Genomic DNA, 14,309 nt, shown 5'->3' on the forward strand with positions numbered 1-14,309 from the left:
GACCGTGCGTCATCGCAGCGGCGCCAATAGCGAGCACGCCTCCTCCTGTCGTGCCAAATATAAAAGCTGCTCTCCTCCGACTTCCACACACATTTAACCTGTTTCACTCAGATTGACGTGCAAGTAAGAAATAGCCCATGTCACTCACTGTTTCTATGTGTCCACACATAAAGGCGTCATGGATTTAAACATCACCCTCACCGGGCGCGATTTGTCCGGTTTTGGCGCACTGGCGCAGATACTTTTTGGGAATAACTCACTTTTTCCATTTGAAAACACCACAGCCGTTTCTAAAACAGACGAGGAAGATTTGGAAGTGAACACGGATATTTATTCAAAGGTGATAGTCACGATTATCTATGTGGCTCTGTTTGCTGTGGGCTCTCTGGGGAACTCCATCACCCTGTACACCCTGCTGACCAAAAAGACCCTGCAGAACCTCCAGAGCACCGTTCACTACCACCTGGCCAGCCTCGCCGTTTCCGACCTGCTGATCCTCGTCCTCTCTATGCCCATCGAGCTCTACAACTTCATCTGGTTCCATCACCCTTGGGTGTTCGGGGACGCGGTGTGCAGGGGTTATTACTTCCTCAGGGACAGCTGTTCTTACGCCACTGCGCTCAACATCGCCAGCCTGAGTGTGGAACGCTACATGGCCATCTGCCACCCGTTCAAAGCAAAGAGCATCATGTCCCGCAGCCGCACCAAGAAGCTCATCAGCGCCATGTGGCTGGCATCCTTCGCTCTCGCCTCGCCGATGCTATTCATCATGGGCCAGGCGCTGCGCAATGGCGAGAATATTTGCACCACTATCGTCTCCCCTGTGACCATGAAGACCGTGCTTCAGGTGGGTGTCAGACCAGTGTGTGTGTGTGTGTGTGTGTGTGTGTGTGTGTGTGTGTGTGTGTGTGTGTGTGTGTGTGTGTGTGTGTGTGTGTGTGTGTGTGTGTGTGTTTGTGTGGAGGCTTAACTCGCAAATATCGAGACAGTCGTTCTTTACGCACCTGAAAGGATGAAAGGGGAGATATACATATAAGGATGGAGCCACCTTTTACACTTTACTGTAGGTGTCTGTTGGTGATTACATCTTTTTCTTTCTTTAAGTTTTGAAAGTGCTTAACGCGCACTGGTGTGTTTGATTAAAAGGCTTTGCGCGCAAACGTCTCCAAAATGCGTGTTTGTGCACGTGGATACCTGTTGATTTTTAGTGGACTTTGTACAAAAGAAAAAAAGTAGACTCTTACAAAATATTGAGGCTTTCATTCAGAATAGTAATGTTGACAGCAGGTTGTCATTTCAGTCTTTCTACAAACAACAGGAAGATTTTTTTTATTCGCAAAACTGAACAATAACCATGCACGTGAAATGACTCAAAATAATTTGTTGATCTAATTAACACTGAAATATGAGGGAAAATATCAAAAAAAAAGTGATCAAACATGCATGCTGGGTGCCACAGGTGTGATGCTTGTTGGCTCAGTTACTGCCCATCTTTGTCGTTCATGCGCTGAAACAATCATTCAATTAGTGGATAAGTGGAGTATATGATTCATCATTTAAACCATTTGTCAAGCAAAACTGGCATCATTTGATGGTTCCAGCTTCTCAAACGTGAACATGTGTTGCTTTATGGGTTTTTTCTCTCTCATTTTTTTCATTTTTATGATCTGAGAAAAAAAAGAAGAACCCTCTCCTCCTCTCCTAACCAGCTTCCTCTGCTGCAAGATAAATGCAGATTTTAATCTCATTCGCCAAATTGGGATTTGTCCCAATCCAGACAAAGATGATGGCCTGAACCAATATGAATTAAAGTATAATCAGTTATATTGTAATGCATTGGTGTCATAATACTGTCAAACAAAATGACACATTAACATTTTACCTGTGTTTTACAAACAGAATAAGGACATACTGTGTGCTATTTACAGCTACTTGGACAGAAACAGAGTTGCAAGTTTGGAAAAGGGTTTAAAAAAAAAACATGTTTCTATTTTACAACAGAAAAAATGTTCTTAATTAAGATAAGTGTGTCTGGAAAGTCCTTCAGAGTAATTGTAAGCGTTCAAAGAGCTGAGGTCGTGTATAAATTAAAAATGTGATGCTTACTGTAGCTCTGTGACTCATATGTGTTATATATTTATATAATAATGCTCATGATAGGACAAAATTGGGGGTTATTTGTATTGTATGACTGAAATGTGCTGTAATATATAATCCAGTAGTAACTGTAACCCAAGATTGTTATCATTCAAAAATATGAGAAAAAAACAATATTCATGAACAATGGTTCGCTTTTTTTTTTTCCTGCAGAATTTTCAGATGTTCTTTGTTCTTAACTCTTATGGACACTTTCAGGCTCTGGCTCTGCTGCTCTTTTATTGGTTAATTAAACTGCCAATCGTATCCTGCCAGGATCTCACAGAGGTTTGATATTATTAGCATTCAGGAAGCAGCGCTCCCTAAAGCTAAAATAAAAATCTTTTTTATCACTCATTTATGAAGCTTTGACTTAATGGTTTGTAATTTTATCAGTGTTGCCAGATTGGCCTGCCGGGGTTACTTTTTTATTTAATTGAGTTGGGATGTTTTTTTTTATCCCATTTGGGGAAAGATTCCAAAAACCATCCTCTTCTCTCGTCCAGTATAGCTTGAGATTGTGTGTCAAGCTGAACACACTGAATCACTGCCAAAGACATAAAACTGACAACCTCCTAAACCAGTGTTCTCCAACCCTGTTCCTGTAGAGCTAATGCCTTCATATTTTAGGTATCGCTCCACTCTAACACACCTGATTCTAAGGTGTCAAGCGAATTAATGGATAATGAAAATGACCGTTAGTTGCAGCACTCGCTACTTTTATTGCGTTTTCATTACGCTGCCTTTTGTTAGTCCCATTTGACAACACTGGATCCCACATTTCTTGTTTCTCGTGTTTTTATTAACGGACAAAATGAATTTAGCAGTTTTAGACATTTTACAGACCACACCACCTACAGATGAATCGATTAATCACAAAAATAATCATCAGTCAACAAATAATCATTAGCTGCAGCCCTATGTCCACGTGAAGGAGACATGGAGCTTAATGTAAAGGACCATGCACCTTCCATACTCTGAGTACAGCAGCTCCCTGTAACTAAATAGGCTATTTCTCAAGGCTGTCCCCTCTTGCCCAGACTACTCCCCAAGATATATGGCATTGCTCTGCAGGTCGTAGGTCATATAAATGATTCGGCCAAAAACCGCTTTGTTTACAATGCACATACTTGGCATTCACTCAGAATCCCAGGAGAGCTGTCGGTGCCGTGAGAGAATAGGAAATGATTAAGGTAAAAGGGTTCTGTGGATGTTCCGTCACTTCGGTGCAGCTTTACAGACACTTGGCATGAGACAAAAGCAGAAGGAGACGTGACATTAGCCTGTGTGTATTCAAAGTGACTTTTTTTTTTTTTAGAATCGCTATGATCATTATCGCCATCATCCATCGCGGTTTCCTCTGCGTCTGGGTTTACTCTCTCCTGCTTTTCGACACCGCGCTGATACCCCCCCTCCCCCCCTCCTCCACCTGTTTTGTCTTTTGTTTGTCCTTCCACGCATGTCATTTTTCTTTTCTTCTCGTGTTCTCAGTGTTTTCTTCCCTCGTCTATTCATCACTCCCGCATGACAATAACCATGTGAAGCATTGCCAAGGCTAACAGTTCTTATCTTCTGATGCTTTCGTTTGAGGCTATTGCCATCCGTGAGCCAGGCTCAGGCAAATAGTTTCTGTCAGTGAAGAAACGTTTTCCAACAAGAGGTCATATGCCATAAAAATCACATCAGACTTTGTTAGTTTTTCCTCTTGATGTAAAGACACGATCAGCAATGGGACAGTCGAGCCTGGGGGACATCATTTCACACACTTATACCGTGCTGGCAAAGAGGAAACGATGAAATTGCTCCCATAACATTTCATAAGTGTGTTTGTGAAAATATTGTGCCCTGTGTGTGTGTGTGTGTGTGTGTGCGTAAGAGTCAGTGGGCGTCCTGCCGCTACGGAGAAACCCCCGAACACTCAGCTGGCTGTTTTGACAACATTGAGTGACACTGAGTGGAGAGAGAGGGTGTGTCTATTTGTGTGGGGAAAAAAATTGAAGCGGAGGGGGGAAGACAGAGGGGAACTCCTGTGGAGATCATTAGGAGGAGAAAGGCAATAACACTGCCTGGATAGGGGAGTTCAATTCCCCTCGCAGTTATTCAGAATAAAACTTGCAGCGCTGTCTGTAAAACTTTATGCTAAATGGGAAACATAAATAACGCATAAATAATGCACATCCGTTTGAACTTCCTAAAAACCTTTTAATTCCCAATGAAGTTAAATTGCTTTTTTTTTTTTGCTCCACCCTGTCAGTCATATATCCCAAAAAATTAAAGGCAAAAGGGAGACATTAATATTTTATATTTATTAGTTTCATAATTGATGAATATATTACCTTTATTTAATAAGGAGCAAGGTTAGAAGTTTGAAGTCTATCAGTGGGATGAGAAATTCATGTTTATTCCATTTATAAGGTGCAAGTAGTGGAAGGCACTTTACCTAAGTTAAGTATATATCAGAGGGGTAATTACACTGAAATCACATTTAATCAGCCCTATTTACAGTCAAAAGTGATGCCAATATGGTCTTTAAAGATCTCTTCCAGGCATGTTTTAGGACATAAAAATACAGTGTTTGGAACAATAATGTGTTAAAATCCTTAAAATGGCATCACCTCCTTCTTCTTCGTCTATAAATAGGCAAATATTATTTACTTCACTGTAAAGTCCATTTTCAGAGTATGTGCATTGGAAGCTTCAAGTTTCTACGTCACACTTAGTGGTCCGGTATATGTAAGTAGCATACTGGATCTTGATTGGTTTCCAACTAGTTGTGATGTCACAAATTCTGCTCATAGGTGCATCCCTTAAAATCTTTTTTTTTTTACTGAGACCAGAGAAACTTTCCCCCATTCAGAAGATGAATGTAAAAACAGCCTTGTCCTGTGTATCAGGATGCAGTCAGGCTCAGTGTGACTATCTGCTCTGCAACACAGAAAAAATCGAGCAAAAACCAAAATGTATCGCTAATAGCCAAGTGAGAATAGTGTCTATTCTCATTGGTCGGATGTGTCTGGGTCAGGAGCGAGAACATTAACGCAGGACTAAGTTCCTGAAGAAGCTCTTATGTGCCCAAATATCAAGTACTGTTGCAGTAGTTCAGATCAGATATCAATTCATTCTCTGATTAGCAACTGTTGATTTCAATCATCTGTTTACTTGTATGTCTGTAGTTGGGTCAGATTATATTCCGATCACATTCCTACCACAAACAATCCACTCGAGAATTCATTTTTGATTGGACCCTGACAGCTGTACCAACAAGGAAAACCAAATCCCAATCCACCCAGACTAAACCATGCAAGTTTGAGAGTTTCCTTCTTATCTAAACTTATGCTGTGTTCCATTTATCTCGGAAGCTAGAAATGGGAGCCGGGAACGACGTCACATCCAAGTGTGTATGGTTCCAATTAGAAAACCAGTTCTAGCCAGATTAGCCTTGATAGCAATACCAGTTGATAAAAACACATTATAAACACGGACACACGTCTTGTGGAGGACTATAACTAGTTGGTCTTAAAAGTCTTTTTTATGTGCAGAAATCTTTGCAAAACCATTTGAACCATTTCGAATTTTCTTCAGTTTAGAAACGACAGACAGCACCCATATCTGTATCTTCTAAAACCGTTAGAGAGGTATCATGTGATTTTGTACTTCACTTCTATAGAGTTGCGGGGCTAACAAAGGATAATGAAGAATGTTAGAAAAAAATCTAACCAGCAAAGGCTGAGATACCCTGAGGTCTATAATACAAATGAATAGCATTTTTCATTAGACCTATTCTGTCATGGTAAAATGAATATCACTGATGCTGCACTGTAGGTCGGATAAAAAAATCATTTGAACATGCCACTTCGGACTTGGAAATTTATGAATGGAAATAATCGTAATCAGTCTATAGTGCTGTAACTAATGATTTGCATACCCTACCAAAGAACAGTGCTAAATACTGGTGCATGTGTGTAAATTATCTACCAAGAGGAAGGAGGAATGAATGAGGGAGGAAGAGAGAGAGAGAGAGAGAGGGACTAAGGATTAACTGAGCAAGAGAGGATTTGTTTTTCATTTCTTTAAGGCTGCAGGATGTGAGTAAACTGAAAGGGAAGGGAACTCGCTGCGTTTGACAGTCCGCTCAGATATTTCCAGTACATTTACATTTCACATGCTGTGTGTTTAACTGCCACTGCTGTGTGCACTTACCTTGGCCCGTATACCTGTGGGTCTGTTTGCTGTCAGTGCACTGAGTGGTCTCATGCTGTGCAGGAGCCTCTGTTTTAGTTGCATAGGGTCATGTTGTCAAGTGCAGAAGGGTACATTTGTACTGCCAAACAGGCTGAGACTATTTACATTAAGCTGGCTTGATTATAAAATGCTTTTTTGTGCAAAAACCTCATGCATCCTCAGCAGGAGTTTCAGCTCCTTTCTACAAATAACTCATTCATCCCCTACTGGGCACAAGCACGGAAGACAGAAAGGCAAGTCTGCCATAGTAATTATTTTCTATGCTTTTACTATATGATTTTTGTTTCCATTCATTTCCAGCTTCTTGACATTTTGTTCATTGCAAGCAGTTTACAGCAATTTCAGCCAGTGAAAGGTGGTTGATAACTATGTTTAAAAATGAACACTTGCATGAAGCCATCCGCCATTGTTGTGATTTTCATTGTGTTACTTCTTCCTCTACTTACAAAGCTCATTTTTCCCTGTACCTGCTGTAAAGCCAAGCAGGTGGTGGCTGTTGAGGGAAAGTTATTTTGTTGGGGGGGGGGGTCCTACCTCTTGGTAGACAAAATTATTATTTTTTGGCCATCTGAAAATTGTTGTTTACATCCTTTTGTGATACCACCTTATAACAACAGACATCAGTAACTACAGATAAATGAACGGCGTTATTCCCATCACTGTATCCTATACACTGAATTTTTTTTCTTTTCTTGGATAGGCAGGAAATTAATCAGATTCAGCTGAGAGAGATGAGCTGCAGCTGAAAAAACAAGAAACATCTTTTCTTGGATATTAGGTTTCCATTCAGAGGTCCTCCAAATGGTGGACTGTAAATAATCTTTCATTGTCATCATTCATAATTGTTATGGGAGCTTCGATAAGTTTCCTTATATTTGGACAAATTCTTATGCATATGAATTCTCCAAATGGCCGGTTTTATTCTTGTGCAATGCATAACTTTTTTTTATGAATATTTTAACTTTTACATCACTTATATGGAATAATGAACAGCTCTGTACCTTGATAAGACTGTAGTCGTGAAGGTTGGTAGCTTATATCTCATTGCAGCCCAAATAAAGCTAAAACTGCTCATAAATTCTTTTTATTCCTGCAGTTCACATCAGCATGTCCCTATCTGGCAGGTGTTTCCTGAAGTGAGCCTGTTGGAGGTGATTTTTCCATTAACCTTTGACTTTCATCACCTGCCATTGCCTGAAGTTGTGGACACTTGAGCTCAGAATGAACTGAAAAGGCATTAGCTCCCTCTTGATTTGTGCCAAAATCAATCCCTCCTCTTTTTTTTTTGCCACGAGGCACGGCAGACAATTTCCAACAAAAGTCGACCCAGCGGCACACAGTGTATAATGCGGTGTACTGGTAGGAGCAGGCAGCAGATGTTGGTTATAGTAATTACACAAGTACAGTATGCTCTTGAAATGAACATGGTGGTGATTCATTGATTTGAAAGTGTTACATGTAGCACCTCCTGTTTGATTTTTGAAAAAGAGGTATTAAAGTGAATGTCAAGGAAACAGACTTTTGCCTGATTTTGTATCTTTTCTGCTGACAAAACTAGCTGGGATGTGGCCTTGTGCATTATTTCACCACCCGACTATTCATCAGTCTAAAGCAGATGATGGCATAATAATGTCTAGTGAGTAAATAAACATATTAATAGCTTAAAACAACAACTCAGAGCCTCTGCTAAAAGTCAGTCTTATATACATTAATCTATGTAGGGAGTGTTGGGAGTCTTCTTTTAAACTTCCTTCCTGGCTGCAGTATATCCGGTTTGCCTTCTGTTTGGTTTTCCTCTTCAAAGGAACCAGCGCAGTGTGGATAACATCCTCTCTGCGGCAGTAGCTGAAGTGAGAGTGACAAATGGAGCTTAGACCTCACAGACAAACAAATTCTGGAAAGTAAGAGGGAACATTTATGCGAAGTGCATGTATGTAAACTATGCAGATCCTTAGTGAAGAGACAAACAACATGATGTACACAGAACAGATGATGCAATAACTACTGAATGCATAACTGAGCTGTACCAATAGAGAATTATCAGAAATCTGGATACTGCAGGGTCCATCTGTTGGAGTCCACTACCTTCTTCCAGACTGAAATATTTCAACTGTTGGATATATTGTCATGAAATTCTGTACGGATATTTATATCACTTTATTAACTGTGATTTTTTTCATCAAGCACCATCATTGAGTCAAAATTGTAAAATTGTATTTTAACTCCCAAACTAAATAAACACCCATTAGCCTCAGCAGTATGTTGTTTTATCATTATTATTATGATTATTATCATCATCATCATCATCATCATCATCAACCTTTATTTTACCGTGAAAGACCATTGAGGAGGAATCCTCATTTTACAATGGTGTCCAGAAACAACAGCAACACCACGCAAAATGATATTAGGTCAAATAAAATAAAGAAATAAAAGAAAAGATTAGGAAAAATAAAAGACAATAAAATGAGTAAACAGATCACTTGTTTTCTTGTTAATTGGCAAAGGTTGGAAGGAATTAAAAGGTAAATAACTCTGTCATCCAACCATAATGGCACTCTGTGTTTTTACACAAGCGTAGCACCCACTCTCCAATCCCACCACCCCCCCCCCCCCCCCCTTTACATTATTATGCTATTATATTATCATTATATCAGTGGTAGAAAATGATCTTCAAATGACGATAATATTGTTTATCGTGATTATTTCTGAGACAATATATCGTCTGACAAAAGTAGTTATTGTGACAGGTCTAGCTGACGTTAGTATTTGACAGCTGCGATATATATAATCTGAGCAGCCCACCTCTGTGCCCCTTTGTTCTATGTTAATCCAATCTTTTATTATTAACACTACAGTTAACTTTGACTTTGTGAAACATTTATAAATGGTTAACTTGCTGAGTCACCTGTTTAGCAGCTCTGAAAGTAGGCAAGGGATTGTTGATTCTTTGCTTTAAAACATAGTAACAGTTTTTGTGGAGCACATTAGATGCTTTACAAGAATATTAAATGTAAAGAAATTGTTCCTAATTTTAGACAAGGGGGATATGCTTTTTCAGTTACTGTTGTGTTCTTCTCTGGTTGCATAATCCCCTGACAAGCTCACTCACTGCTGCTTACTAAGATTATTTTTTATGAGCACATAGTTAATGATTATATCAACACATTTGGGACAGCTCCTCATCTCTCATGAAATCTGGCTGCAGGATAATAGATTGAAGAATTACAATATTAAAGAAATCAGATTTGTATGTCGTACTCACTGAACCAATTTTGTCTGTTTCCTCCCTCTGAATATTTACTGAGGTTGGTTCAAACACTGTTTCATGACTTATTTAAACCACAATTGTAAAAAAAAACCAACACATATAAGTTGTTTTAAGGTGTATTAGACACCGGTTAATAAAAGATTTTAATAGTTAACTGTCAGGTTCAGGCAACCTAAAACATCATAAATATCAGACAAAGGAAGACAAGACACAGCGTTAGAGTTATTTACTTGCAAGGAGAACGGACAGAGATACGCACATACGTTACAATCTCCAACCCGCTCTGAAAGCGTATCTGTCCGAACCCTGTCTTTTTATCCCACAACAAGGGAGTTTCCTAGTTACATTACAGTTGTTGCTCTAACGAGGGGATTTAACACTGAAACAACGTAGTTATGATAATATGTTTGCATATACACATGAACATTCTAGCCATGACGTTCTCTTTCTCGACATCGCCCTGGAAACCAGTTATTATTAGGTTTCGGTCAATATTGCGGTCAGGCTGCAGTTCCTCTTTTGATATCGCGGTTGGGCTGTAGTTCCTCTTTTGATATCGCGGTTGGGCTGTAGTTCCTCTTTTGATATCGCGGTTGGGCTGTAGTCAAGGCTGTAGCCAGGATTTTTCAAATACCGAGGTCAAAAATGAGACCACAATTTATATGACTGTTAGCTGTAATCCACGATGTGTTTATACTGCTTTATTGTTGTGCATTTCTCAGTCATGGTCCTTCTTGTGGTCCAGTTCTTTCTTATCACTTCCAATTTTGCAACTTAAATCAACTCCTATTTCAGTATTCTACAACTTCCATGGTTGTATATTTAAAAAATTATAACTGCAATATATTATTTTCTTTGTTTGTTCTTAAAATGTGGAATGGAGCACGGCCTGCTGGGAAAGGGAGAAAAGGGCTCATCCAATGAATGAACAGTCAAGTCCAATTCACAAATGTAGACAACACATTTCAGGCTTCACTCCACCGCTGGCTATAGCCGGATCCTTTTTTTTTTGACATGGCAGCGGAATCTTCGTCCGTCTCATGACGGTTCCGTTGATGCGAGGATAATTGTCTCGTCGGCTATTTTCACTTCACAATTAAACGAAACTTCAAGAAAAAAATACCGAGGACATGACCTCGGTGTCCTCAATGGTAGCTACGGCCATGGCTGTAGTTCCTCTTTTGATATCGCGGTTGGGCTGTAGTTCCTCTTTTGATATCGTGGTTGAGTCATCGACCTGCAGTTACGTCAGCCAGGTGTAACTTCCTGAAAAAACACTTCAAACACGCACACACAACTCTTGCACAAGATAATAACACCTTTAGAAAATATAAAGACAACATATGAGATAACGTATATACAATTATTCCAACATTAACATTATTGCTAGTGTCTCTACTGGCAGATTCCAATCAATCAATTCACAAATAAAAACTCTTCTTCCTGTGAAAGAACAAGCAAACTATTTTTTAAAGTGTCACTTAGTCTGGTGAAGACTGTTTGTCCTCTAGCTTGTCAGGAGCTGCTGCTGCCAGACAGCTGGTTCTGTTGACAGAGATGTGAAGGCAGGTCAGAGTCAGTGTGGATTGACGGATAGAGCACTTCAATCACACTTCAGCAGGCTTATAGCCAACAGACAGATGTGAGACTGGTATCGATATTTGAATCTAAAGCGTATTTCTGAAAATGTCTAACTCTTCCTTTAAGAAGTAACTTCAATACAGCTCACATCTCACTTTCTATGTGGATTCCTACATTGATAACATGCACTTTAATGGCTGCTGTGACTATTTGACAATGTTTCAGAATGGAAAAGTAATGTTTCAAAATCTTTTGGTTTAACCCTATAGAGATATTATATTGATATCGTGTTATGAGATTAGATATCGTCTTAGATTTTGGATGTTGTAATATGGTGATATGGCAAAAGTGTCTTTTCTCATTTTGAAGGCTGCATTAAAGGAGAATGATGTCATTTTCTGAACTTACCAGACTGTTCTAGCTATTCTATTATTTGCTTTTACCCACTTTGTCATTATATCCACATTACTGATGATTATTTATTAAAAATCTCATTGTGTAAATATTTTGTGACAGCACCAATAGTCATCCCTACAATATTGTAGCGATATCGAGGTATTTGGTCAAATATATCACGATATTTGATTTTGTCTATATCGCCCTGCCCTACCCTTACATACTGTTAGGGTCAAATCTGACCTGTTTTGACATTTGACAGCTGTAAAAAAAAAAAAAAAAAAAAAAAAAAAAACACCACAAAAGTGGCCCAAAAATGCACAAAAATCTAAATATTTTAAATGTTATACTTTTGTAAAAGGTGCTACAAATGTTTGTCCATTGAGGCTGTTCTGGGTCAAATTTGACCCGTATCTATTGACATGTCTTTTAGTTTTAGTCATTTGGTATAGACACTTTTTATGAGGGGACCCTTAGGGGACATACTGCGAGGGTGTAGAATATGAACAGTATGTAAGGGTAAACATAAGGCCATAACCCTAACCCTAACCCTAACCCTAACCCTAACCCTACATATTTGGCTCATTTTACTATAAATATTCTCTGCTTACACATGTGAAATACTAATATACTACTGTGCTGAACAACACTATCTTCTTTAGTCTCTTTCATTTTACCAGTGTGGTGTGATGAATCCTTTGAGCCCAGCTGTTTGTTTCAGAACAGTGTGAACAGAGACACCGGTTGCGTTTCTCCTTCTGTTATTTTTCTGACAAAGCCGATGCTCAAAGCACATAAACATGTCATTTCCAAAAAAAAATCTCTAATCTGGGAATTACTGTTCATTGAATACTTCACAATTTGTATTGCAAGTGGTTAAACGTGCGCAGGGAGCTTGTTTGTGCTTCTCGTGCTCTGCTGATGGGACAGATGAGGCCAGACAGGAACCATCAGTGACTCTATCTGTGTGCAATCCTAAAGCACCACGTGACGCATGGCTTGCGCAAGAGACCGTTGTCTAAACATTGTCAGTCGATGCAAATATTTGGATTATTCCGTGCTGAAAGTGAGATAGATGTTTATTTAGATATGAAGAACCCGGTCAGAGCAATTATGAGAGCAGCGTGCTGGAGGAAAAGATAAATAGGCTCTCGACTGCAAACAGCATGCGTCCACTCACTAAAATGCAATTAGTTAATTAAGGGTAATGAAAGTTAATCAAGGGTAATAAAAGGGTACATTATTTTATGATAGGATGGTAGAATTTGAATTCATTTTATATAGAAAAAAGATAATACATGCTTTGTAATCTGAGCAGTAAATGAGCCAAAACAGTTCGTTCAAACAAATGTTATTCATCAGAGACAAGAGGATATTTAAGACAATGTTTTCATTTTAAAAAAGGACAGATTTTAGTCTTCTTTTTTCAAGAATGTGTCATACCCTTCCTGTCCGCTAAGTGCTCAGTCTCATTCTTTGCGTTGCACATCTGTTATCATCAGTCCTGATCCTCTGCCTGCCTCCACATCTGCACATCACTACCTCATTAGTCTTTCTATGCACAGTTGGTGTTTCACTTTCTCTACTTTTTTTTTTTTCATTGCTCTTATCTTTACATCAGAGAGAGAGAGATGCAGACGAAAGAAGCATGAATCATCCAAAGCAATTAATAGGTAATTTGGCTTTTAACATTAGAACTGGTTTTTCAATTGTACATTACTTTGTGTTATAAAATATAAAATAAAATATTCATGTCCTCCAGTCTTTGACTTTACTTAAATTAATGTTGTATAGCACCCTGTTGTGTTAAAAGTATATATATATATATATATATATACATATATATATATATATAAATTTTTTGTCACAGGGTAAATTAACCCATATATAACATGCATTTATTTCCATGCTAAACATTGCGTGATCTGACAACTATGTTAATTCATAATTCAATTATAAAGAGAGCAGAGGAGAATGACCTGCAAAACCTTCACCAAGTGTGTGAAGTGCAGGAAAGCTGTTTGTGTGTGTGTCAATGTGCCTGCTTAAAGTGTGTTTGAGGGACATGTATTATCAGATGTGTTCAAAACGAAGATGATTTAGCCTCTTCACAATGTTGTTTTAATTCATTAACTATTCATTCATATTGTTTTGCCATGTTACCATTTATTGTTTATAGGTTATTTAGCCTAATTTTCCCATTTCCCCTTTCTCTGTCTTCATGAATGGAGCCAAAATAGATGCAAATGACATTCCTAAATTAATAATTGATTAGTTGAAATTGTGCATTCAACTTACTTATGTCGAGCCCCTTCCATAAGTACAGTGGTTGTTTATTGTTATTATTATGGCTCATTATTGTCCATTTGGGGGGTAATTAGGCTATTTGGGTAATTTAATAGGCAAATATTTCCTTCTAATAGGAAGAAATGCAAAGAAATGAATAGTCTTAAAGATGCTTAGATTATAAAACAAGAGGACCAAAACACAAGTAATGATTAAACCAGTGGTCTCCAACCCTGCTCCTGTAGAGCTACTGCCCTGCATGTCTCAGGTACCCCCCCACTCTAACACACCTGATTCTAATAATTAACTTGCTATCAAGCAGCTGAAGCTCGTCAAAGGGCAAGGATGCTAGAAAGAAAGAGGAATCGTGGGAAACACTATCAGTGAAATGAGATGT

General features: G+C 38.7%; 1 protein-coding gene across 1 annotated transcript in view; it reads left to right on the forward strand.

Moving 5' to 3' along the window:
* Positions 1-88: 88 nt before the first annotated feature.
* Positions 89-14,309, forward strand: part of ntsr1 (neurotensin receptor 1 (high affinity)) — a 61,509-nt gene continuing 47,288 nt past the window's right edge. The window contains exon 1 of the mRNA XM_062427729.1: positions 89-847. Coding sequence (XP_062283713.1) covers positions 179-847 — 669 coding nt within the window. The 5' untranslated portion in view covers positions 89-178. The remainder of the gene's footprint in view (positions 848-14,309) is intronic.

The sequence above is a fragment of the Scomber scombrus genome, chromosome 10, assembly GCF_963691925.1.
Source record: "Scomber scombrus chromosome 10, fScoSco1.1, whole genome shotgun sequence".
Taxonomy (NCBI): Eukaryota; Metazoa; Chordata; class Actinopteri; order Scombriformes; family Scombridae; genus Scomber; species Scomber scombrus.